Source organism: Chenopodium album, chromosome 23 (genome assembly GCF_948465745.1).
Source record: "Chenopodium album chromosome 23, dcCheAlbu1.1, whole genome shotgun sequence".
NCBI lineage: Eukaryota > Viridiplantae > Streptophyta > Magnoliopsida > Caryophyllales > Amaranthaceae > Chenopodium > Chenopodium album.
In genome coordinates, this window is record NC_137856.1 from 5,602,566 (window position 1) to 5,626,578 (window position 24,013).

At 36.0% G+C, this 24,013-nt stretch overlaps 1 protein-coding gene and 1 pseudogene across 1 annotated transcript; both read right to left on the minus strand.

Annotated features, from left to right (window-relative positions):
* Positions 1 to 6,852: 6,852 nt before the first annotated feature.
* LOC145609428 (G-type lectin S-receptor-like serine/threonine-protein kinase SD3-1 pseudogene) lies at positions 6,853 to 10,602 on the minus strand (annotated as a pseudogene).
* An 8,478-nt stretch (positions 10,603 to 19,080) lies between these two features.
* LOC145609006 (protein WHAT'S THIS FACTOR 9, mitochondrial-like) lies at positions 19,081 to 21,350 on the minus strand. Its single transcript, XM_081664584.1, has 2 exons — positions 21,231 to 21,350; positions 19,081 to 20,578 (listed from the first exon to the last, which is right to left on the minus strand). The coding sequence occupies exon 2, from the start codon at positions 20,381 to 20,383 to the stop codon at positions 19,160 to 19,162; it is 1,224 nt and encodes a 407-aa protein (XP_081520710.1). The 5' UTR covers positions 20,384 to 20,578; positions 21,231 to 21,350; the 3' UTR covers positions 19,081 to 19,159.
* Positions 21,351 to 24,013: the final 2,663 nt, after the last annotated feature.

Below are 24,013 nucleotides of genomic sequence, written 5' to 3' on the forward strand. Positions count from 1 at the left end.
ATATAGAACTCTTTAATTATAGTTACACATTGAGGTGTCTTAGTTTTCTTCCACTCTACTAATAGCAGTTCCTATTCTTATTCGAGCTTCGTGTCTCAGCTCCATCCTCTTTTGTTTGGACTGTATGACTTTATATTGGCCTGGATGGGCTAGGCTTTGGGTCATATATGAATTGGGCTTGTACCCTTAAAGTCGCCGAAAAAGAAAAAATGGGTCTAACATATATTTTTACAAGGAAAATAACTCTTACAAACTTCATATGTTATATAATTGCTTCATAGTATATTAGTAACACAATTTCTATATGTTTAGTACTCTTAGTGTTAGGTTTGAAGTACCATTGTTACAATTATTGGTGAACAAAATACAACCTATCAAAAACATTCGTGGAATTGAACTACTTGTCCTTTTATCTCGAGCATGAAGTCTTTAACAATTAACATTATTAAAATTTCATAAATGTAGGAATATCTACTACCAACTTAATTATTATTACTCGGTACAATAATATAAATTAAAAATATAAGGAGTTTTTATTCTGAAAATTAGAGAAGATAAATCAACAGTTTGGCCGACTAATATTTTTCAGTCGGCCAAATTAAGATCGACTTTTATGCATGGTACAATGGATGAGCCATTATGAAAATATATTTTTTGATTGATCTAATTAATTAAAGGTTAATGTTTATTATTTTTTACTGTTTACATATTGTCATATTGAAAACCTTGATTATGGTTGTAGTAGAATTTGAAAATTGTGTCATTTTATGATAGAGATTAGAGAATACATGGAAACATAATGACATAGCTTTCCATCAAGACAATTAATCAATTGTCACTTAAAATGTGCTTTATTCAACTTATTTGTAAGCACCAATGAATCCAATTTAGAACTACAACAAGTTCAATAAATAAAACAAATTATTATTATATATTATAAACAAGTACAAGTTTAGACAGGTCAAACTTTTATACAAAAGAGTACTTCCTCCCTTTCAAAAAGATGATCTCACTTTGAATCTTGACACTATTCATAAGATAAAAGATTTTTTAAAATTACTCTATATATAAAATATAACTTAGTCATGTTGGGTCATGTTTGATTCGTCTCAAATCTCTCAATGAGTAATTTATTAAAATTCGATCAATAATTATATATTTTTACTAATATGCAATTAAAAATATTTATGATCAAAGTAATGCATTAACAAACGTGTATAATCAAAATGAGAAATCATTTTGAAACAAAGGCAGTACGTTTAACTTCAATTTATTAAAAGTTGGAAGTCCAAGTGTTGGGCTGATATTACTTTTCCTCCGTCCCTTAATACAAAGTCTCTTTCTAGCATTTATTACTCACATAATAAAGGAAAAAAGAGTTTTAATTTAGGGACGGACTTCAATAATGGACTTCCCTCCTTGTCTTGAGCAAATTATTCCTCATCTCGGTGTTGTAATAGATAATGGAGAAAATCTATCACAACTATCTATATCATGGTCATGTTATGAGCACTTTTAAAAAAAAATTGGGTATCAGTTAAAGTCGATGCGGTAGCTGAGGATCGGAGGAGAATGAGTGAAAAGAAATTAAAAGCCCACCAAATAAAGAAGCGTCAGTATTAGAGACAAGCATGCATCAATATTAATTTGATATACTTATTAATCTACAATAATAAATACTCGAGTTTTGGTCTAATTGAGCTTGAGTCGAGTAACTAACAACCACCAAGGATTGGAGGTTAGGGTTATTATCAACCCTAATGGCACTTTAGGGCAACCTCAAAAATGTAACTAGAATAAAGTAAATACAAAATCAACAAATCAAACTAGCTACGTGTCCATGCAATAAAATAAAAAATAAAAATAAAAATAAATTAGTACCTGCCATTGAGGGGCCCCCACGTGTAAGCATCATGATGTGGCTGTTAATGGGCAATGTCGTTGCAAATAAGAGCAACCAATAAAAAAGATTACACGTGTCCAAAAGTTCTGGAAAATAGGTGATACTTTAAAAAGTGAAAAAAAAAAATGAACCCCTAGAATTAACACACGTAGTTGTCGCACCTATGCTAATTTAGGGAACAGTAAGAAAAAGTGTACAAAAATCAAATAAAAAAATGAAAAAAAGGGACACCTCATACTAACTTACAAAAGGGCTTTGGGAGATGGGGGCACTTTGGTTTAATGATATCAATGAATCACCAACCCTTTCACATTCTTTTGCTTTTCTTATCCGAAAATGATGCTTCTATGTTTAGACTTCATAATTCATTCTTTTGGTTTGTAATTACAATGTTCAATATATATTCGAATGTACTTTGAGCATCATATGTAATCTAAGGGTCTGTTTTTTTCAGCTTAAAAATTTAGTTTAGTTCAAATTCTAAATTCCTCTTTTTATAAAATATTCAATTCAGTTCAGCTCATCTCAATTTAGTAAATCAAAATAGTCCCTAAAGGATTAACTCAACTACTTAAAAAGAATGGTGAATGAGATTATTTGAATTTGTAATCTTTATCACGCTTGCTTCTAAAACCAAGTCAATTAAATCTTATGTTGATGGATATAAAGCCCAAGATCGTTACTAAATATATTGTACTTTAATTCATTAATCAGAATAAGGGTGAACTCAATGTGTTTTATTTTACTTCATTCACTTCAAATTTAAGCTATAGAGTATTGTTTAAGAAATATATTATAATAAGGACAATCAATTTCAACAACAACAATATATATAAAAAAAAGGATGAATTATTAATTCTATGAAGATTTAAATAGTTCTTGTTAAAACTACTTCTAATTAATCTAAACTACATGTTTATTTTATAATCGTTTCTTATTAATTGCAACACTTATTTTTTTAGTAAAGGTTCATTATTGTTTATTAATTTTCACTTCCACTAATCCCACTATTATTTTTATTATTATTATTATTATTATTATTATTATTATTATTATTATTATTATTATTATTATTATTTCTCCCTCCCACTAACAATTATATACACCCCACCAAATTTGCTTTATATTTTATAACCCTCATTTTGTTTCTTATGTTATAATTTTTTAAGAAAATATGTATGAGGTCACTTCTATAAACTATTATAAAAACAGAAGATGCTAACGTCACCACGTCGACGTGTCGCTCTCTTAAATAAAAATTTCCTGCCTAAATGCAATGATGATGTCATCTTTTTTTATTTTTGTTGTAGAGCTATCATATTTAACATCATTGAAAATTTAAATATTAGAAGCTTCTACTTTACAACTAAAACCTATCAATTTATCGTAGAAAATTGAAACAATTTTAAATAGCACACTAAAAAATGACCTCCAACACTGAACTATGAATTAGACGACGTTGAACATATATTATATCATAATTGAAAATAAAAGATTTTAAATTATTAAATATACGTAATTCTTATTTATATTCATGTATTATAGCGATTTATTTTTAAAATATACAAATTAAAAAATAGGTTTTACATAAACCGTGTATCGCACTGATTCTAACCTAGTTAATGTTGTAATTGAAACAAAAAAAAAGGAAATTTTGGTAAAAAAAAATAATTCCAACTTTAAGCTATTCACATGTTGAATTAGTTTTAAACAATCCTTACTTTGTGGATCGTTTGCTTTCGTAATTAATCGCTTTATACGATGTTGGCCGGTGATTAGGGTAATATGTCAATGGGTGGCGTTAAGGTGGTTGGAATTGTTGGTGGTTAGAGTTAGGGTTGTGTTGGTACTTGGTATTGGTATTGGTATTGGCATATAGTAAGCATAGGAAAAGAAAATGAAATACCTTGGATGAGAATACGTGTAGGATATAGGCCGAGAAGAGAGGAAAAAACAATAACACTAATCTAACAAACAACATTATGTATCATATATTTTGACCTAAAACATTTTTCATGAAAAAAAATGTACTACCTCCAGTCCTAATTACTCGCAACCTTGGAGTATTATTTGTGAGATATAAAATATTCCAAAGTTGCGAGTAATTTGGACCGGAGGTAGTATTTTTGAAGAAAACCACAACTGCAAAAATGAGTATGGATGAGAGGAGGTAAAGAGGAGTGAGGGAAATGCAATCTCAATCCCCGTCTTTTGTAAAGGAAATTGTTTTAAGAGCATCACTTTTCATTATTGGAGAAATTATTTTCTATCCCTCACAAACCTAATAAGGAAAAATGAGGAAAAATCATAACATCGAACTAACACACACCCTCTAAGGCTGAGAATGAGGGAAAACTTGGGGTGCTTATGACATTTTGATGGATCAAATTCTGTATTATGGGACAAAAATCAAAGTATCCAGCCCATTACGTATAATCGAGTCCACTAAGACAGATTATGAGTAAAATTAAGCTTCATAAAATGTGTAGGCCTTAATAATTTTTTTTATCAAAGCCAACAATAGTAATTGGGACACCCCAACACATTTAATGTCCGGAGTAGTCCAGGCCTACTTCCACATATTTTTCCTTCAATTTCATGGCCAACATGTCAAAATCAACCTAATTTTTTGAATGTAAATGGTACTACCATCTACAAAAGTCCTACTAATTGGATGTTGGTGTAGTGGTGATTGGGACTACACTTGATATGGAGGACCTGTGCTCGATCCCCCGCAACAACAATTGGGAGGGAACTGAAACCTAACCACCCAGAACTGACCCCCGAATCCGGATTAGGGCAAAGGGATGAACCGGGTGGAACACCAAAAAAAAAACTACTCATGTCTTAATTTGATATAAAAGTATAAATTGAGATGAATTTAACGAGTAAATATATTTTCTTTGATTATTAATCATCAAAATTAGTTGAAATGGAGTATATGAATAGTGTATATGTCAAGAAGAAGAAAAAGAAAAAGAAAAAGAAAAAAAAAATCCCTAATCTGTATAACTAATTGCTCTCAATATTTCCTCTTTAACTTCTTATTTAACGTTCTCTTAATATATTACAAACTTTTTATTTTCGGGAATTTTGTGTAGAACTACTCTAAAGATAGGTTCATTTGTGAATAACTACCCATTTTTTTTATTTGTTTAGAACTACCCACAAGTTTGAAAACATTTGGGTATCACTACCCATTAACATATTTCGTCCAATTAAGACGTTATCGGGGCTCATTTTTTTCACTTTTGCCACCCAATTAACTCTCCCAATTTGTATAAAGGTTTTAATCTATTTTAATTAACCTAATTAGGGTTTTAATCATAATTCATTTTAGGGTTCATGAGTGTATTATTATTTGGGGATTTTAATTTATAAGGTTTGGGGGTTTAATTGAATTGGGGTTTTTGCTTATTTTAGCATTAATTGGCCATTGTAATTGAAAAAAGTGAAAAAATGACCCAAAATAACGTTTTTATTGGACGAAAAACGTTAGTGGGTAGTGCTACCCAAACTTTTCCAAACTTGCGGGTAGTTCTAAACAAATAAAAAAAATGGGTAGTTGTTCACAAATGACCGTATTTTTAGGGTAGTTCTACACAAAATTTCCTTTATTTTCTTTCTATAATTGAATGTTTGGAGTAAGAAGTTTATTCAACATACTCCAAGTGCATCATTACAAAACCCCTTTACTAATTACGAGTGCTTAATTGAGGGCATGTTCGAGTTACTGAAGTGCACTAAATTGATTGGAGCTTAATTGAATCGAATTGAATAGAGCTGAGATGAATTGTATATGAGAGAAGAAAATTAGAAATTGAACTGAACTGAAATTAAGTTGAACAGAATAGGCCCTTAGGGTCTGTTCATATTTACTTAATTTCAGTTCAGTTTAGTTCAGCTCCAATCAGTTCAATTCAGTTCAGTTCAGCTCCAATCAGTTCAGTTCAGCTCAGCTCCTAATTTTCTTCTCTCATAAAATATTCATTTCAGCTTAGTTCAGTTCAGTTCAATTCAGTTCAGCTCCAATCAGTTTAGTTCAGCTCAGTTCAGTAAATGTGAACAGACCCTTAGTCACGTCAAAAATAAATTAAACATTAATCATAAGATTCGAATTACAGAATTAGTAATCACTCGTAATGATTCAAAACTAAAGTAATACGGAGTACTTTGAAAGATTAATAACCACCATAAGCGAACTGAATCAAATAACTCACCATCAGTTTGTATTGAAATTCGAACCTAATCTGAACAACCTATTTATCATCTCTACTTTGCTGTCAAAGTAGAAAGGAGTTTGTGGCCATGAATACCTCAGCTATCATAAATCTGAACTACCCAATAATAAAATAGGTTTAAAGGTACAATAACTAGAATCATCGAAGCCATAACATTACTACTTTACTAGTACAAATGTACAATAATTTACATCAACTAGAATTTGTACTGTAACTCTTAATAAGTACAACAACACACAGAACTAATCTTCACGGGTCTCCTACCATAAACGTGCCTATAGTCTATAGATTATGCATATGGTAAACGAGTTTTGTCGCTTAACGACATCTATAGTTCTACTCCGTATACTTCGGAGTACTAAATTAATTAAAACCGTTAAACAAGTACTCTGAGCGATCAAGTTTGTTGCATATTGTACCGGCAGTATACAAAACAATTTGATTCCATACTAGTTGTTTTCGTGGCATTGACGCTAGCAATTAACAATTTCTCTTGGAATAACATAACTTATCAATTTGCTGGAATTTCACCCTGCTTAACTGAGTTTGGCACAACAGATGAAACTTGAGAGATGCAATCAAATGAGCTACATGCTTGGTTAAAAGTTGAAAAACAAGTGCATAACTTTAAGTGAGAAGCAAACTACAACGTTGGTGGAGTAGGGTGACAATTCCCCCACCCATCCTCCCTACCTCAACCATCAGTCTACGACCATCTCCAACCATCTTCATTCTCAGTGTTTTTATATACCCTTAATTCTTTAACCCAAATCAAGTATGGCCTACATGATAGACAACAAATTGATAGCCATAAATGATAGACACTAATATACTTTGAAGGTCGAAACATGAATTCAAAAGTCTTCCAGTAATCCAACAGCAGGAAGCAAACATAGTACTTGTGTGTGTGCGTGCTACAAAAGTGGAAGCAAAGCTTCAAAGGGAAAGGAAGACAAACAGAAACACGAAGCAAAAGGAATAGGAAACAAAAAGTCAAAAACTACTACAAAGGAATTAGGAGTGGGAATGAAGGAGTTAGATTTCAAAAAAATCATTATTGAAAAATGAGTGTTAAACATACGAAGGCTATCAATTGTCAGTCTTTCACTCACCAAACAAAAACAATTTGTTAGCCCTAAACGTGATCAAAGATTTATCCTAACCAATGTATTCCTTCAAATTTTACAGTTGCCTTACCACAAAGTTAGTGCTGCTATACATGGGAATTGGCAGGAGAAAAATCTTTAAACCACCTCTGAATCTGATGATCTGTCTTCCAGTAAAGCTCTCGAGTCAGAAAATGGGGGCGGTGGAGGATCAACTGTCAACGTGCCCTCCAAAACATTCACAACCTCACTCATTGATGGCCTCATTCTTTCATCGACTTGCAAACACCAAAATGCGATTCTAAGAGCACGTTCTAGCTCTTCAAAGTCAACATCACCTTCAATTCTCTTATCCACAACTCTCCATCCATACCCGCTAACCCATTTGTTGTAAGACCACTCACAAATGTCTTCATGGACTTCTTGGCGCCCACATATGAGATACAGTACCATCTTTCCAAAGTCTTCCACATCTTTCTCAGCATAAGTGTCAATTCCATCTAGTCTCTGTAGGCCAAAATCTGTGACCTTAGCTTCCAAGTTTTCATCCAGAATCACATTTTTACAAGTCAAATTCCCATGGCTTACAAAATCCCTACACTCTGTGTGCAAATACAATATGGCTTTTGCCACACCGAGACAAATCAACATTCTATTTTTCCAAGTAAGCTTTTTGCATGATGCAGGACGATGCATGAAGTCTTCTAGTGAACCGTTCTTTAGAAACTCGTACACCAAAAATCTGTGCCCTGGATCACAACAAAAACCCTCCACCTTTACCAAATGCTTATGATGAATGCTTCCAATTAATGAAACCATTGCTCTAAATTTCCTCTCTTCAATTTGTAATTCTAGCCGCCTGACTAGTGCAATTTGGTTGTTTTGAAGCACGGCTTTATATGAGTGTGGCCCTAATTGATCCTTGAAGTTCCCAGTTAGCTCCTTGATTTCACCATATGTCCATCTGATCAATCCAGCAGAAAGTAAACCATGAGAAGGCGAACTATTTTGCTTCCTGACATTTGCCACTCTTCTTTTGCAGACCCAAAATCCAACAGCTATCTGAAGCATACAAAACAGACAGAAGCTAACTAAAGCGGCATCAATTACAGAACGAATATGGCTTCTACTTGACTGGTTATTATAGGGCAAGAAAGAGGGCGGCGGCAGAGAAGCAGCAGCAGGATAGTTAGGCTTGGCAGGTAAGGGATCCTGACATGTCTTGACAAAGGATATGGAACTCAGGGATGGATCTGAATAACCAGTAATATACCGTGTTTTCTTTATCCAACATTGTGCACTTCCATCTTCCAAGTATGTCACAGAAGTGCAAAGTGGGTCTTTCTGACAAGAATTCCGGCAAAAGTCTAAATTGGTTACAATGACTGTATCATTTGGCGGATAAATCCCATAAACTGAAGTGTGCATATGTTCCACCATACTAACATTAGTGTCACATATCTGCTGATAGGGAGCCAAACACTTTGAGTTTGGCTGCATTGTTGACCCAAATGAGCACTTGCATGTAGGGAGGCTATTATTGGCAAAGGAACAAATTCCATGATCACCAAATGTTGCAAAAACATCACACTGATTCTCAACAGCTTGCCACACCGAACTCCATGCTACTGAATCTTCATCCCATGAGTACATTCGAAGATTTCCATCAACATCTAACCTAAGAAACCGAAATGTCACATTGTCATTGTGATCTTCCGCAAATACAGACCAAAAAGCTTCAGATCTTTCATCAAGAAGTTGGAAGGAACCATTAGAACTAAGGGAAGCCCTAAGTGACCTATTTGAAGGGCTTCCACCTACCCAGTACACAACATCGGTTTCCCACCTCAACTGTAGCTGCCTTGAGTCATTCAAATATAAACTATAGTGACTGGAAAGCAAATTTCCACTCAGAGCACGAAGAGTTTTGTGGACAGACAAAAACTGGCCTGGCAGGAGTGTATCAGACGGTGTATCGAAACTTTGCCACACCAAATCCTTGTTTCCATCCAAAACAACCAAATTTCCATCATCCTGCAGGGAGGCAGAAGCAACAGGCTTCCCAGCCGTGTTACTCGTCCATACAACTCCACCATTCGAAGGATCAAATAAAACTAATCCTTCCCTCTGTGTGAGTTGTAAATAGGATTGATTACTAACAGTGAGTTCTGCACCAGCAACCCAAACTACAGCCTTCTTATCAACAGGTATAGTGTCCGAATCGAACCGAATTCCTAAACTAAACTGATTTACATGATCTGAATTATTGAAAAAACCCAAAGCAAAATCCCCATTTGGAGAAACCCACAATCTATCAGAAACAGAAAGCTTTGAACCCAGAGAAATTTCTGATGCATTTACTGAAAACAGCAATGACACAAGAAATAGGCAAAGCAAAAGTGCTGAACTACCCACAAAAATGCAACTATTGAGCATTTTGGATGGCACATATTACTCTAGGATTTACAATGGGTGTTGTACACTTAATCTGTACTTCGAGTAAAAGCGTTTCATTAACATAATGTTGAGCAAACTAAGATTGACAAAATCCCTAGTAAATCACATAACCTATGGTTTCAATGGCCACATTTTTCCAAAATAAATTAGGCAATTAGATGTACAATCAATAAGAAAAAACATACCAGCTAAAGAGGAAAAAGTTTGTACTGGTGAAGAATTTGTGTGCCTGAAAATGACATCTGAACCCAGAAATTTCAACGGAGTAATTAGTTACATAATGCCCACCAAGTGTTTGTACAAATTCCCCAATGAGAAAAATGAAGCAAGTTTAGAGCAAAAATTAGCAAAAATCTAGGGTTTTTTTTCAGATTTTTTCTGGGTATTTGAAAATTTCATTTGTTGATGGGGTTTGGTATCTGGGGTTTTGGAAATTAATAATGTGGACCCAATTAGAAATCAATTGAAAATACGAAAATCTGGGCAATGGGATTTATTTTCAAACCATACAAATTTGACCCAGATAAGAAAAAATAATGAACTATTCAAAAATCCATGAAAAAATGGCAAAGATTTTGTGGAGAGAAATTGAGAGGTGAGAGAAAAGGATGAAAGACGACGACTTGCATTATTGTTAGTCAAGTGTAGTAAAGCAGAGTCTAGTAGAGTAATAGTCTAGTACAGTACAGTTCTACTTTTTGATTTTTATTATTTTTGATTTTGATTATTTCAAGTTTTAATTTTAAAAAGTAGGCGAGTTATCTTTGGAGGAGTCAGCTGTCAGCTTTGTGAAGTTGGACCCAGGAAGAAGACGAAGACCCACGAGGGATTTATGACTTTTGTTTTTTTGAAGAATGTTGCCTGTCTTTGTACAAGGGATGACCGAATAATATGGACGATTATATGTGGTAAAAGATGGCACTGGATCGGAATGTCCTATATGGGTGAGTAAAAATCCGATCAGATTGATTTAAATTGTGTTTTGGTTGATCTGATTCAAAATTTAGGTGATTGCTTGTTTTGATAGCTTTCAAATCAGACCTAGCAATCCTAACCCGACCCGAATGATTTGACCCGCGACCTGAAATCATTGACCCGTGATCCAAACTAAGGCCTTGTTCACTTCAGCTTAATTTCAGTTCAATTCAGTTCAGCTCCAATCAGTTCAGTTTAGTTCAGCTCAGTTCAGTAAATGTGAACAGGTCCTAACCCAACCCGACCCTGACCCCGATCCGAAATGGAGTTGACCCGAATGTGACCCGATGACCCGAAGTGACCCAACCCAAAATCCAAACTTGACCCGACCCAAAGTTACCCGATTCCTGCAGTGAATAGGGTGAAATGGTGAATTACCTAGTTTAGGGCTTCTTTCTTTCGTTCCTAAGTAGTAGGTACTCATCATGATTTTTTTTTAACGATTTTAATATATTTTTTCAACTTTTTTTTTTTTTAAAAGTGAATTTATTTTAGTGACCCGACACAAACTTGATCCTACCCGAATTGATCAAACCCGAAATTGACCCGAAAATTGGTCCTAAAGATTGACCCGACCTGAACAAACCCGACTCGAACAGGCATGACCCGAAGTGTTGACCTGAATTTGACCCGAAACCCAAATTGATCTGACCCACACCCTACCCAAATATTTGCTGACCCGAAAGTGACCCGACCCGAACGACCCGTTTTCAAATACAGAGTAGCTAGTCATATGCCCACTTATGATAAGAAATGAGAAAGCAAATCACTCGCTAAACTTTCAAAAGTTGCAAATCACTCACTATAATCAATTTTGACCTACAATAACAGGTAAATAACATAAACTCCCTAAACTTTCTGACGTAAAAATCAGGAACTCCCTAGTCCAACACGACATGGATCAAGCTAGTAGCATGCATATCACTTAGCCCAACACAAAATTGGCTCGACTTAGCATGACCTTGTTGTAAGTCTGGTACAAACTGCTGGGGCAGCGATAGACTATGGCTGCGCATGATCAATATTTTCAAAATTTGACACAAACACACCGGGTTAAACCACGAACTTGACATGTAGCTAACCGTTCAAGAATAACATATAGACCTGCGTACCCACCCGTTGCCCAGCTTTGGAGGCAAGTAGTACAATAAGATGGGCATACATATAAATAAGTTCCATTGTTGATCATGTTCACACCCTCATGAACAAATAACAATAATATAGTAGGTGTACTAAAAAGAGACTATAACCTTTTTCCTTTCTTGAGTAGTTTCTTCCTAGAGACTTCTTTGTGAATGGTTGCATGTTCATTTGGGAATATACCCCCATACAAATCGGTTGAGAAAAGTTAATAAAATGAAAAAAGTTCTTAGGAAATTTTACATTAAACCACCTTTTATAACACTTTTATTGCAAGAAACCACCTTATAAAATTTTTTTCGCAAATACACACCTTAATTGTAAATTTTTTTGCAATTACACACCTTTCCCCGGAAAAAGGCCTTTGACTTGGTTTTCAGGGGTTGACCCGACCACGTGCGTGTCACGTGTCCCCCTAAAACCGCTAATCCTCAGTTTCCCTCCTTATTTCAATCTAATCTCTCTCTCTTTCTAACTGTTTCTCTCTCCTCTTATTACCCCGACCCTGTTCTTCGACATTGCTCAAAATTGAAGACATTGTTGCTCAAATTTCTCGGCGAATTCTCCAAGGAACTTCAATTGGCCCAGGTAAGTATGTCTAAATTGCTTCTAGTTGCTTGCATTTGCTGAAATTAGGGTTTACTTCGATCGAATCCGAAAATTAGGGTTAATAATTTGGGGTTTTTTTTCGATTTCTTTGCAGCATGGATTTCAAAGGCCAGAAGTGTTTTTGCGGCATTCCTATAGGTCTTAGGACCTCATGGACGCATGAGAACCCTGGGAGAAAGTTTAAAGCATGCAAATTCTACAACTTCGAGACAGGGCATAGGGGTTGTAATTTTTTTGAGTGGATTGATGAGGATATTCTTGATTGGCAAAGAGATGTGACTAACATGCTATTGGCTGAGAAGCACAGACTAACCACTGATCTGAGGCTGTTACAGGCAAAGATGGATTGCTGCAACCATGAGAAACAAAGGTTGGCTGAACAATTGGAAAGGATGGAGAAGAAGCAATGGAAGCAACAGGACAAAGCCAAAGCTTCACAAAGATTGCAGACAGATCAGCTTGGAGTAATGGTTGCAGCATGTGTTATTGTTTCTGTTGTTGTTAGTCTAGTTGTTGTTAAGTTGTTTGGTTAGGATTTGGTCATGGAATGATATGTTAGGTTGTATGAAATCAAAGCCATTGCATTTGGCTAACACTACTGTAATGTGTTGACCTTGATTAGGTCTTTTGAATGAAATGCAATCAAATGCACTCTATTTATTATTTGCTTTGTACTGTTTCAATTTTTTGAGCAAAATTTCATATGTTTGTTAATGAAATACCATAGACAAATTTAGTACTGGTTTGAATAAACACAAAAGGGGTGTAATTGTAGTGTTTACAAAAGAGCAAAAACTTGCTTAGTTTACTGACAAAAACAAGTACACTGAGTACACCAAACCATACCTAAGACATCATAAGCTAAACAAAAACAAGTAAACTAACTACATGTTATTCATGAACTCTTGCCTTGAGATAATGGAGCTGGATTGGAGAAGCTTGGGATGATTGCACAGTTTGAGAACTTGAGGTTTTCTTTTATTTCTTTGGGTGCTGTTGCTTTGTTGTTGAAGTTGTAGTTGGTGCTGCTGCCTTTGCTTTTGCAGCTCTGGTTTTTGGTTGGGTTGCAGCCTTAGGTGGTCCTTGTTTTCTTCCCTTTGGTGATGTTGTGCTTGCAGATGCTGTAGTGGTTGTTCTGGGTGCTACTGGTGCTGTTGTTGTTGTTGATACTGACTGACTACCAGCAGTTCCAGTTCCATCTCCACCAACCTCGGAAATAACTTGCTGGGAGGGTCCTGGTCCCGTCCCTGTCTGACTAGAAGCTGGAGGTCTCCCTCCCTTGCTTAATGTCTGAGGCATAGGGTCATTTTTGCACTTTGTTCTGTAGTGCCCAAGGCCACCACAATTAGAGCATTTGTTGCTTTTTATTGCCCTTTTCACCAACTCCCTTTCTTTATCTTCTCCTGGTTCTTTTTTCCTTTTCTTTTTGCTTGGTCTTCCTGCCATCTTTCTGTAAGGAGGGGGTAAAGGTTTGGGTAATGGTTGCACCTCCCACTGCCTAAAACCAGGCATAGCTTTGAACATGGGTGCATATGATGCACTGTAAGTGCTCACATGGTATGCAGGGTGCACAAAATCCTCATATTGAAGCCTCCTCTTCACAATACATGCCAATGCATGCCAACAAGGAATTCCTAATAAGCTCCACCTATAGCACCCACACTCCTTAGTCTGCAAATTGACAACATAGGTGTCATCTTCATCATCCACCTCAAACTCATGTAAATCTGCCTGATTCACTCCCATACTTGACACCTTCAGCATACCTCTCTCAATCATCTTTACAACAGAAGGCATAATCAAGCCTTGAAACTTTTGCAACCCATCTCTTTTCATACAACACCTCTTCATTACATACCTCCTTATCCACTCCATAAGAGATATGATTGGTTTAGTTCTTGCCTCTCTCAAAACATTGTTAAAACTCTCACAACAGTTGTTTAGAAGCATACCAGATTTGCTCCTAGTGGTGAAAGCATGCCTTGACCAGTTTTGAGGTGGAATTGCTTGCAAGTATGTGAATGCCTCTGTGTTTATCTTCTTAATAGCTTGCATGTGTTGCTCAAAATGATGCTGATACATAAAATGGGATGCAATTAGGCACAGGACACTAGGGAACAAACATAACCACCACTATCTCACTGTAAATGTAGTTGTTTACCTTAGTGGATGACCTTGCAGCCTTCCAAAAGTGTTCTCTGTATATCTCACCAGGAAATTTGGTTTTGAAGTTAGACCATATGTGTCTACAACAAAACCTTATATCTGCATTAGGCACTACATATTTGAATGCATCCAACAATCCCTACAACAAACAAAGCAAAGGAAAACAACAAACTTTAGCAATTCAATACAGCAGATGAATACAGCAAAGTAACAACAAATGAATAAGGTATTAGCATAATACCTTCTGTCTGTCACTCATGTAGGTCAGAGATTCATTCTCATGCACCCATGTCACTGACTGAGAAACTGATTCAATGTCTTTGACCAGAAGTTCAAGAAACCACTTCCAAGTATCAGCATTCTCTGTCTCAACTACAGCCCAAGCTACTGGGAATATATTATTATTCCCATCTTTTCCCACTGCTGTCAGTAATATACCAGGATAAGGGCCCTTCAAATGTGCCCCATCAACTCCCAAAATAGGCCTGCAGCCAGCCATAAACCCCTCCTTACAAGGCTTCAAGCATATGTACATCCTTTGGAACAGAGGTGGTGGATTTTCTATGCCTACAACTTTAACTATTGCTGTACTGCCAGGGTTATATTTGCAAATAGCTGATGCATAATCCCATACCCTTTCATACTCTACTGCTGCATCACCAAACAACATTTCTGAGGGCAAGTTGTTTGGCTCTCCAAGCTTTATGATACCCGATCTCAGCTTGTACTTCTCTTGTTGCTCTGCTAATGAAAGCTTTCATCTTCATGGTTGGATCATCTCTCCATGCATCTAAATATCTTTCAGCAAGATATAAAGAGCTCACTTTTGGATTCACATGTTGATGCCCACAAATGTGTTCTGGTCTAAAACTCTTAATCTGAAAGCTGTCCTCACCTTTCACTTTCCTGCAATGAATCCTAAATCTACACTTCCTTTGCACCCCACACACACACTTGTACAACTTCCTATTTTTCTGCCATGGACATTCACACCTCTTTGCACAGTAGGCAGTCACTCTCAGCTTAGTGTTGTGCAAATAGTAGTAGTCATAGCCATTCTCAATGGCATGATACCTCAAGGTTTTCTAAAACATGTGTTTGATGGAAATTTAAGGCCAAATTTGAGGTCTATTTTTTGTTTGAAATCAACTTCTGGGTTGAATATGGGGTACTCTACTCCCTCATCATCAGATCCAACTTCTCTCACCACCTCACCATCACTATCATTAAGGTCAGCATCATCTTCCACCTCATTAAGGTCCTCTTCATCACCCTCTTCCTCTATATCCTCTGCATTTAACTGCACTGCTATCTCTCTACACCCCCTAAACTTTGCAACACCCTCTCACTGATTCCAGCCCCAACATTTTCAGCAAATAAGTCATCATCATTCTTGTCTTCACAATCATCATCACTCAAAATGGCATCAAATTGCTCACTGTCACTCCCCTCATCAGTACTCTCTTGCTCATCAGTCTCAGGTATGATGGGTAAATCCCTCACTGGTACATCAATTAAACATGAAACAGGTTGCTTACCTTTTTTTTTGAAAGACAGTAGGGAGTTTTTCTCTTCTGGGTGGGGGTGTTAGTTTTCTGCTGGGAATGTGAGTGTTTTGAAGCAAAACTGAAGTGTTATCTTCAGATCTAGGGTTTGGATGGGAATCTTTGGTAAATGGGGCCCCCACACCTTTTGAATGTGCCTCACCTAAATCAGCTACTGCTGACTCACCAAAATTACTCACCCAACCTGCTGACTCACCTAACTCAGCCCCACCTCCTGCTGACTCACCTAACTCTTGCCCACCTCCTGCTGACTCACCCAAACAAATTACTGAGTCACTCCTACCTGATGACTCATCTTTAGTAAAGGTCCTAGCACTAGAAACATCAGAATCTGTATAAAACCCCACCCCTGGTCCATACCTAAGTTTAGCCTGTTCTAAAGCTAAGTCTTTGGGGGGATGGTACAAGTACAGAATGTACCAGCCATCTCTTTCTTTTGACTCCAAAAAATCTGGTATATCATCATCACTTAAGATTTGTTTTCTGCCAGAGTATAAAGTACACCCTTTCCTCCTATACCAAATCTCTCCAACTTCAGCATATCCTAACTCACTTTTTATCCAATGTACAAATTCAAAATAGCACACTTCAGACACATTAGGATGTAAGCTCAGTCCATAGAAATTGCTTTTCCCCTTCTCATATGTTGTTTTTCCCCTTTTAGTAACAAATTCACCACCATACATAAGCCTAATATTAATTGGATCCATAAATTTATACCAAGGATCAAAAATATTTATCCTACCATTAAACCTGATACAAAAACAAACACATATACCAATTTCAATGTCCCAATAAACAAAACACACAACTTAACATACATATCATACAAAACACAAAACAAACACTGATTCCCAGAAAATTAATTAAGAAATTTAAAAACAACAAATTATCCAACCCACAACTAACACTAATCACATATACTACAATAAACAAGCGCATGCATGTGATTTCCCAACAATCAATCCCACTTTAACATAAACAATTTCAATTTTTTAAACCCTAACATTATAAAAATCGAAAATTGTACCTTGGTTTTTGAATGATGTAGTATCTGGTCCCCACACTACTCCTTCTTGATGATGACGACGCAGCAGAGGTCCTTTTTTTACCCATTGCAGAAAGCGATGACATCCAATTAGCAGAGAGTAAACCAATTGAAAAAAAAGGAAGGAGAGAGAAAATGAGAACTTACTTTCACCTGCCCAACAATTTAACTCGAACCAGCATTCAATTCGTGGCAGCCATGGCAGAGCAGCAAAAAATTAATGAGGAGAGGAGGAAGAAATCGACTTTAATTTGAGGGGGGGAAAGCACAGTACAGAAGGAGAGAGAAAGAGAGGGAAAAAAGGGGGTAAATTGTCATGGAGGGAAATTTTGGGTAAAATTAGAGGAGAGAGAAAGGGAAAGTGAGGAATAGTGGTTTTAGGGGGACACGTGACACGCACGTGGTCGGGTCAACCCCTGAAAACCAAGTCAAAGGCCTTTTTCCGGGGAAAGGTGTGTAATTGCAAAAAAATTTACAATTAAGGTGTGTATTTGCGAAAATTTTTTTATAAGGTGGTTTCTTGCAATAAAAGTGTTATAAAAGGTGGTTTAATGTAAAATTTCCAAGTTCTTATTGTGTGTACTTGTAATCTTGTATGATAATTTTTTAATACTACTAAATATGGATTTTAATATAAAAGCCACTTTTTTATCATCAAAACAAGAAAAAAAATTCTTTAGTTTCTTCTCTTTTTTTCAAGTTGAATTACTAATTTCATGTAAGTTGTACTTATACCTTAATGAGATCGATTCTTAATGTTTAAGATCTACTAGTGCTTTATCACAAATGATTTGTCCTCCACTGTTTGAGATTCTAAGAATATATCTACCATTAAAGAATTATGTTGGTGGTGCTAATTAAGTGGAAAGGTTAACAGAAAATTAAAGCTATTCTTATTAGATGATTTTAACAATATTTTGCTAACTCTTTTCCTAGTTTGTCCCATTACCTTTTTGTTCGAGGAGAGACCATGTATATTCATTGGTTGATAACTTGATATAATCAAGTTTGGTCTTTTTTATTTGCTTTTAAAATATTAATTTTGTTTTTATATATAGTAATTCGTACTTGAAGATATTTATGTTCATATTGCTCAAAGATATTCATAAAAAATTGTACAAAAAATTGTATAAAAATTATACAAAGTGACAAACAACACGAAGCGGAGGGACTGAGGGAGTTATTGTGTATTGAATGTAACTTTTATGGACACGCATCTATGAAAAGACCAGAAAATGTTAAAACCCCAGCACAGATTTTTGTTAGGTCAGCAAGAATTATGCATATGATCAAGATCAATTGTTTATACACATAAACTCAAGAGAAAACATCTAAGATAGATAAATTAGGTTACGGAGTATATTACAAACTCTATAACAATTTCAAGGACCAGCTAAGTGTTTCATGACTTGAATTTCTGGCTTCTGCCTTGGTTAGTTAGTTTGACCTCTGTGTAACTGCGTTGATCTAGGTTGGGCGATATCTCTCCCAACTGCATCACAAATTCTCGATGCTTATCCTAGGTCTTCTTTGGAGCGCATGAGGGTTGCACAAAACTAAGAACTTGGTATGTAACAATGTAACCTGCCCTATTATTGAGAAAAAACTGCCCATTTCAGATGTAAACAATTCAGGCCAGGGCCATAGCATAACTGACTACCACCTTACACTCCACAAGTAAACAAGGCTCTTGCAACATCCATGCTATCTACGTCAGTCACCTCTATGCACTCCCCCCCCCCCCCCCCCCTTCTTCCCCCTGTGGCGATAACATTGTCATCAATAACCAATATCCAACATTCAAACCACACTCATCGCATAAGTTTCACCTCTATGCACTCCACCACCCCACCCCCACCCCTGAGTCAATAACATCGTCATCAATAACCTATATCCATCCAACATTCAAACCACATTTGTCACATACGTTTATGTTGTTTTCTCATTCTTCAGAAACACTTTGCATGACTGTCAGAATCAGACCTACTCATCTGCAAGCCATATCCAGAACTCAAGTCTTTAACAGGTTTCCTTCCTTTCCTGGATTTGTTCATAAGGTAAATATACCGGTGCCGCATACCAACCAAAGGATGGTTTTCTAGCAGACGGTCTTTCCTGAAAGCTTCTCTAAGTACCACTGTCTGTGTCTTAATCTTATTCGAAACATAAAATATCCCAGGATGATGAACAATTGCCTTTTTAAACCTCATCCCAAAACCTAAATAGTCCCCTAATCTTAAGATATTTCTCATTTCAGTCTTTTTCGAAACCAATAGACTCAGGATTTCATGGAGCACAGCCACAGTCCATTTCTCAGCTTGATCGCTTCGAGGCGCTAAATGAAATGCATCCTCATAAGGTGAAATGTAAGGCAAACATTGCCACTCATCAACCCAATCCTTCACCTTCTTCTGCAAATCAAATCCTGGTGGAAAATTCATTGGAAATTTCACAATCCTCCCCTTTTTACACCCCAAGTCATCCTCACACTCCCTCAAAATCATCGGCACCCCCAATTCTTTCCTCCATTTAATCAACTCCAATCCAACTTCAAAACCCTCCCAATTCTCACAATCATCACTACCCATACCACCAATTTCACTACATTTTAACTTACACAGCCTAAAATACTCAGGATAATACGAAACAAAATCGAGAACATAATTATCAGGCAAACCCAGATCAAATTTCAAATCATCAATAACACTAACAGGAATTCTACAGCTTCGAGCAATCATTAACAACCTCACTAACCTCTGAACAGCGGATTCTTTTTGCAACATTGAATCATGAATCTCCTGCTCTTCCTTGTGAAGGGTAAGAAATTGAGGGGTGAGTTTGACATTAGGAGGAGAAAGAGTGAAAAGAGAAGGGTACCTTTGGAAGAAGTAGAGTGCAGTGGTGTGTGAAGGGAGGTTTAAGAGAGACTTATGAAGGGAGGCGAGGGAGATAGGGAGAGTGTAAGAAGGGGAAGAGAGTAGAAGGTTTTTGAGAGAACAACAATGGCGGAGGTTTTTCTCTCGCTCAACTGCAAAATCGAGGAATGGGTCTCGCACCCATTTGATTCTTGCATCAATGAATGTTCTGTGATGGGTGAATCGTTGGAGGAGATGATGGAGGAAGGAGGAATTTGATTGTTTGATGATTTTGGAAAAGAGAGAATTGGAAAACATTTTTTATACCAACGGTTTTGTGAGAAATTTATGAAAACAGGAATTAGACCTGTGCATTGCAATCTGGTCTAAATGGACATGTTAACCCGAAACTAAATCTGAAGCAAGTGATAGAACCCACAAACATATTTCACTCAAAAACATTGTTGGTTTATTTTCTCCTAGGAAACTTATGTAGAAAACATCTGCCATCTCCTGCCAAAACAAATGAAATAGATTGAAGTAACCATTTCTAAAGGTCCAATTTAGTTTGACAACATTTTAAGATCATCTAAGTAAGGATAAACATGATATTAAAGTCATGGGAAGAGATTTGTAAATGACAGTATTTCACAAAGAATTTGAAATCTTCAAATTTTGTAGTAATTTTCAATGTCAGGGTATTGAAGCAAATACAAATCCAAATTCTTGAACTTTCAAAACAAATGAATTAATCCAAATCCAGAATTTGAAAAGAAATTCCTACTCCCAAACTGAGTACTAGTATACTTTGAGGATGTTTGATTTATAAGAGTAATCTACCCACTTCACAACATTTATGTCATCATGTGTATAGAGTATTGTAAATAAATTTATTCAAATAATAAGAAAATCAAGAACAAATTATCAATTAAGAACCAAAACGTTGACATTAAAGGGTTGTACAAACAAAAACCTACATCACATTAGCAACAAAATATGAATTAATCATCAAATTAGACTCCAAAAATCACGATAACTTGTTCGAGTAATTATTCAATAATCCGAAACCTAAATTAACTATACTGACAATTAATTAAACTAACGTAAGTGTGGAACTGTTTATGAAAATGATACGGAGTATGCGATAATTAAAGAAATATGTTACCTCAGAAGCTGCTTCAATGGAGGAGAGAAATGAAGAATTCAGAGTACGCTTCAATGTAGGAGAAGGGTCGCAGGGGGGTGGGGAAGAAACGTAAATTTGTTAGGTCGGGCCAAAATGATCAGGTCGAGTCTAGAGGTGTCCATTCGGGTCATTGGATTTGGTTGAGAGTTGGGACTAATTTTTTTTTTTTTTTTAAACCGAGAGTTGGGACTAATTAAGTAATTAGGTCGAGTGTCGAGTCTAGATCATGAATCATACTACTCCCCCATTTTTTTATTTATTTTTTTTTGGAAAAAATGTTAGTCAGACTATATTATTAAACTTAATCAAGTTCCGGAGTTAAGCACACAATTAGATACTCAATTCTTTAAAATTTCACCTTTTAGGTACTCAATTATTTTTACTTTGCTTTTGGGTACTGAGTTAAGAATTCAGGTGAAAAAAATTAAATCAACCAAAGAATTGAGTACCTTGGGTTAAAGAATTTAGTACCCTTGGTTAAGTATGTGGGCCTCACCCGATTAAAAAATTCGTGGGTCAACCCATTTTTTTTCCCTTTCTATTTCTTTATTCCCCTTTTTGCGAGTTAATTTTTTCCCTTTTCAGGAAATTTGCTGCGTACTCCATTGTCGAAGAACAACGACACCAGATTCTTTCTTTGTGCTCGAATCTGGTGAAAACGATACCAAAAGCCGCCATTTTTTTGAGGTAACCTCAATTTCTCATCATTTATGTCGTGAATTTGATATAAATTTTGGATTTTTTGCCCATTTGATGATGTTTGTTGCGACCTAGGGTTTTCGAATTTTGGGGTTTTTTTTTTAACAAATTGATGATGTCGATTGGTTGTGGTTTTTGTGTTAAATTTGTTGCTTTGTTGTTGTTTGTTGTTGGATTAAGGTAGTGTTGTTGTTGAATGTTGATTTCTTGTTGTTTACAATGTGCAAGGGTTGGATTATTATACATGTTTTTCGCACTAAAACAGGGGAGACTTTTTGGTGATATTGTGTATATATGCTGAATTTGTGTCTTCACAGAATATTCGAAGTTTTGGTTGATCATTTGATTTAGTGGCCCATGTCATAATTTGGAAGTTCCATTGTAGCAGAATTTTGATTTCATGTTGTGTATGTGTGAAATTGTGTATGTGTGAAGTTTCGCACTAAAACAGGGGAGGTTTTGCTGAAATTGTGTATGTGTGATACATGGTGTTGTGTGTGTGTTTTTGTTGTGCATTTGAAGTGCCTAACTTCAAAATATGGTAATTGTTCTGTTTAGCGAAGAATGGAGCAGGGAGGAGCTGAAAATGAAATTATGGGTGTTCAAACTGTGCAAACTGTTAGTAACAACAAAAATTAGAAAAAATATAACAAGGCTTTGATATGCACTTGTAATTCTCACAAATTTGTCTCTGGTTTTGTGGCAGAGTTGAAGTACCGGCATCAAATGAAAGCAGCAACCCTTCTGTTTCTGGTTTGTTTTTTTCTACAAAATCTGGCAAAACCTTGTAGAATTTATGCCTAAATAACATGCTCAATGAACCTGTTTTGTTGCTGGTTAAGCTGCTGTTGTTGATGAACTTATGGCTAGGAGCAAGTCTTTTTCTGGTTCAATTGGTGCTTGTAATGCAAAAGCTCATGCCATGTTTAATATGATGCTGGGCTTAGGAGATTGAAGGCCTCTTCGGATTGCCTTCATCTAATCAACTTGCTGCTGTCTGTTTGATGTTCTAAGCATGGCTAGTTTGTTTGATGTTTGTTGCTTTTCTTTTCAGTCTAGAACTTGTAATAAGGTGGCTGTGGATGATATTCTAAGCAAAACTTTCCCTCAATTTGATTGAGGAGCAGCTGTGGATGGAGGACTGCCCATCTGTTTCTTTTAATCGAATGCCTGCAGGTTTACACTAAGAAATTTTTTTGATGAATTTTCTTGCTGTTTTTGATAAATTTTCTGCCAGGTTCATGCCTCTTTAAATAGAGAAACCAACGGCTAGTTTCTTAGTCTAATTTAATACATTTTTTTTATAAATATTAATTTTTTAATCGGGTGGTGCCCACATACTTAACCAAGGGTACTAAATTCTTTAACCCAAGGTACTCAATTCTTTGGCTGATTTAATTTTTTTGGCCTGAATTCTTAACTCAGTACCCAAAATCAAAGTAAAAATAATTGAGTACCTAAAAGGTGAAATTTTAAAGAATTGAGTACCTAATTGTGTGCTTAACTCTCTAGTTCCGTCAAAGATGTGAAACTTTGGGGGGAATTTTTTTTTTTTTTTTTTTTTTTTTTTTTGGGAAAGCCACTTTTGGGGACTTGGGAAAAATTGCTACTCCCCCAATTTTATTTGTTCTGAGTATTCATTTTTTTTTTTTTTGAAAAACTTCTGAGTATTCATTTTATTTAGGAGTAATTTTTTTTGGAAAATTTGTCAGAAAAAACCTTTTAAAAGGCTCATTTTGCAAGAAAAAACCTTTTAAAGCATACTTTGTTAAAAAAACCACCATGATCACTTTTTTTGTTAAATGAAACCTGGGCCCTCTTTTCCGGCATTGACCAAGACTTTCAGGCGTTGACTCCCTTATTTTCCTACTTGTAGCCTACAGTTAAGGGTGATCAAATCCGGGTTCCCGGGTTTTCGGCGGGTACCCGGATCTTCGGGTAGTTTGAAAGTTGACCCATGTCCCGACCCGAGAAATCGGGTACGCGATTTTCTCGGGCCGGGTCATCGGGTACCCGTTAAATTTGAAATCTGCTTGACAATTATTTTTTTCTTTTTTTAAATA

What these genes read in the sequence shown, in the direction of transcription:
- LOC145609006 (XM_081664584.1), bottom strand. Translation starts at nt 20,383, where the DNA reads ATGTTTTCCAATTCTCTCTTTTCCAAAATCATCAAACAATCAAATTCC.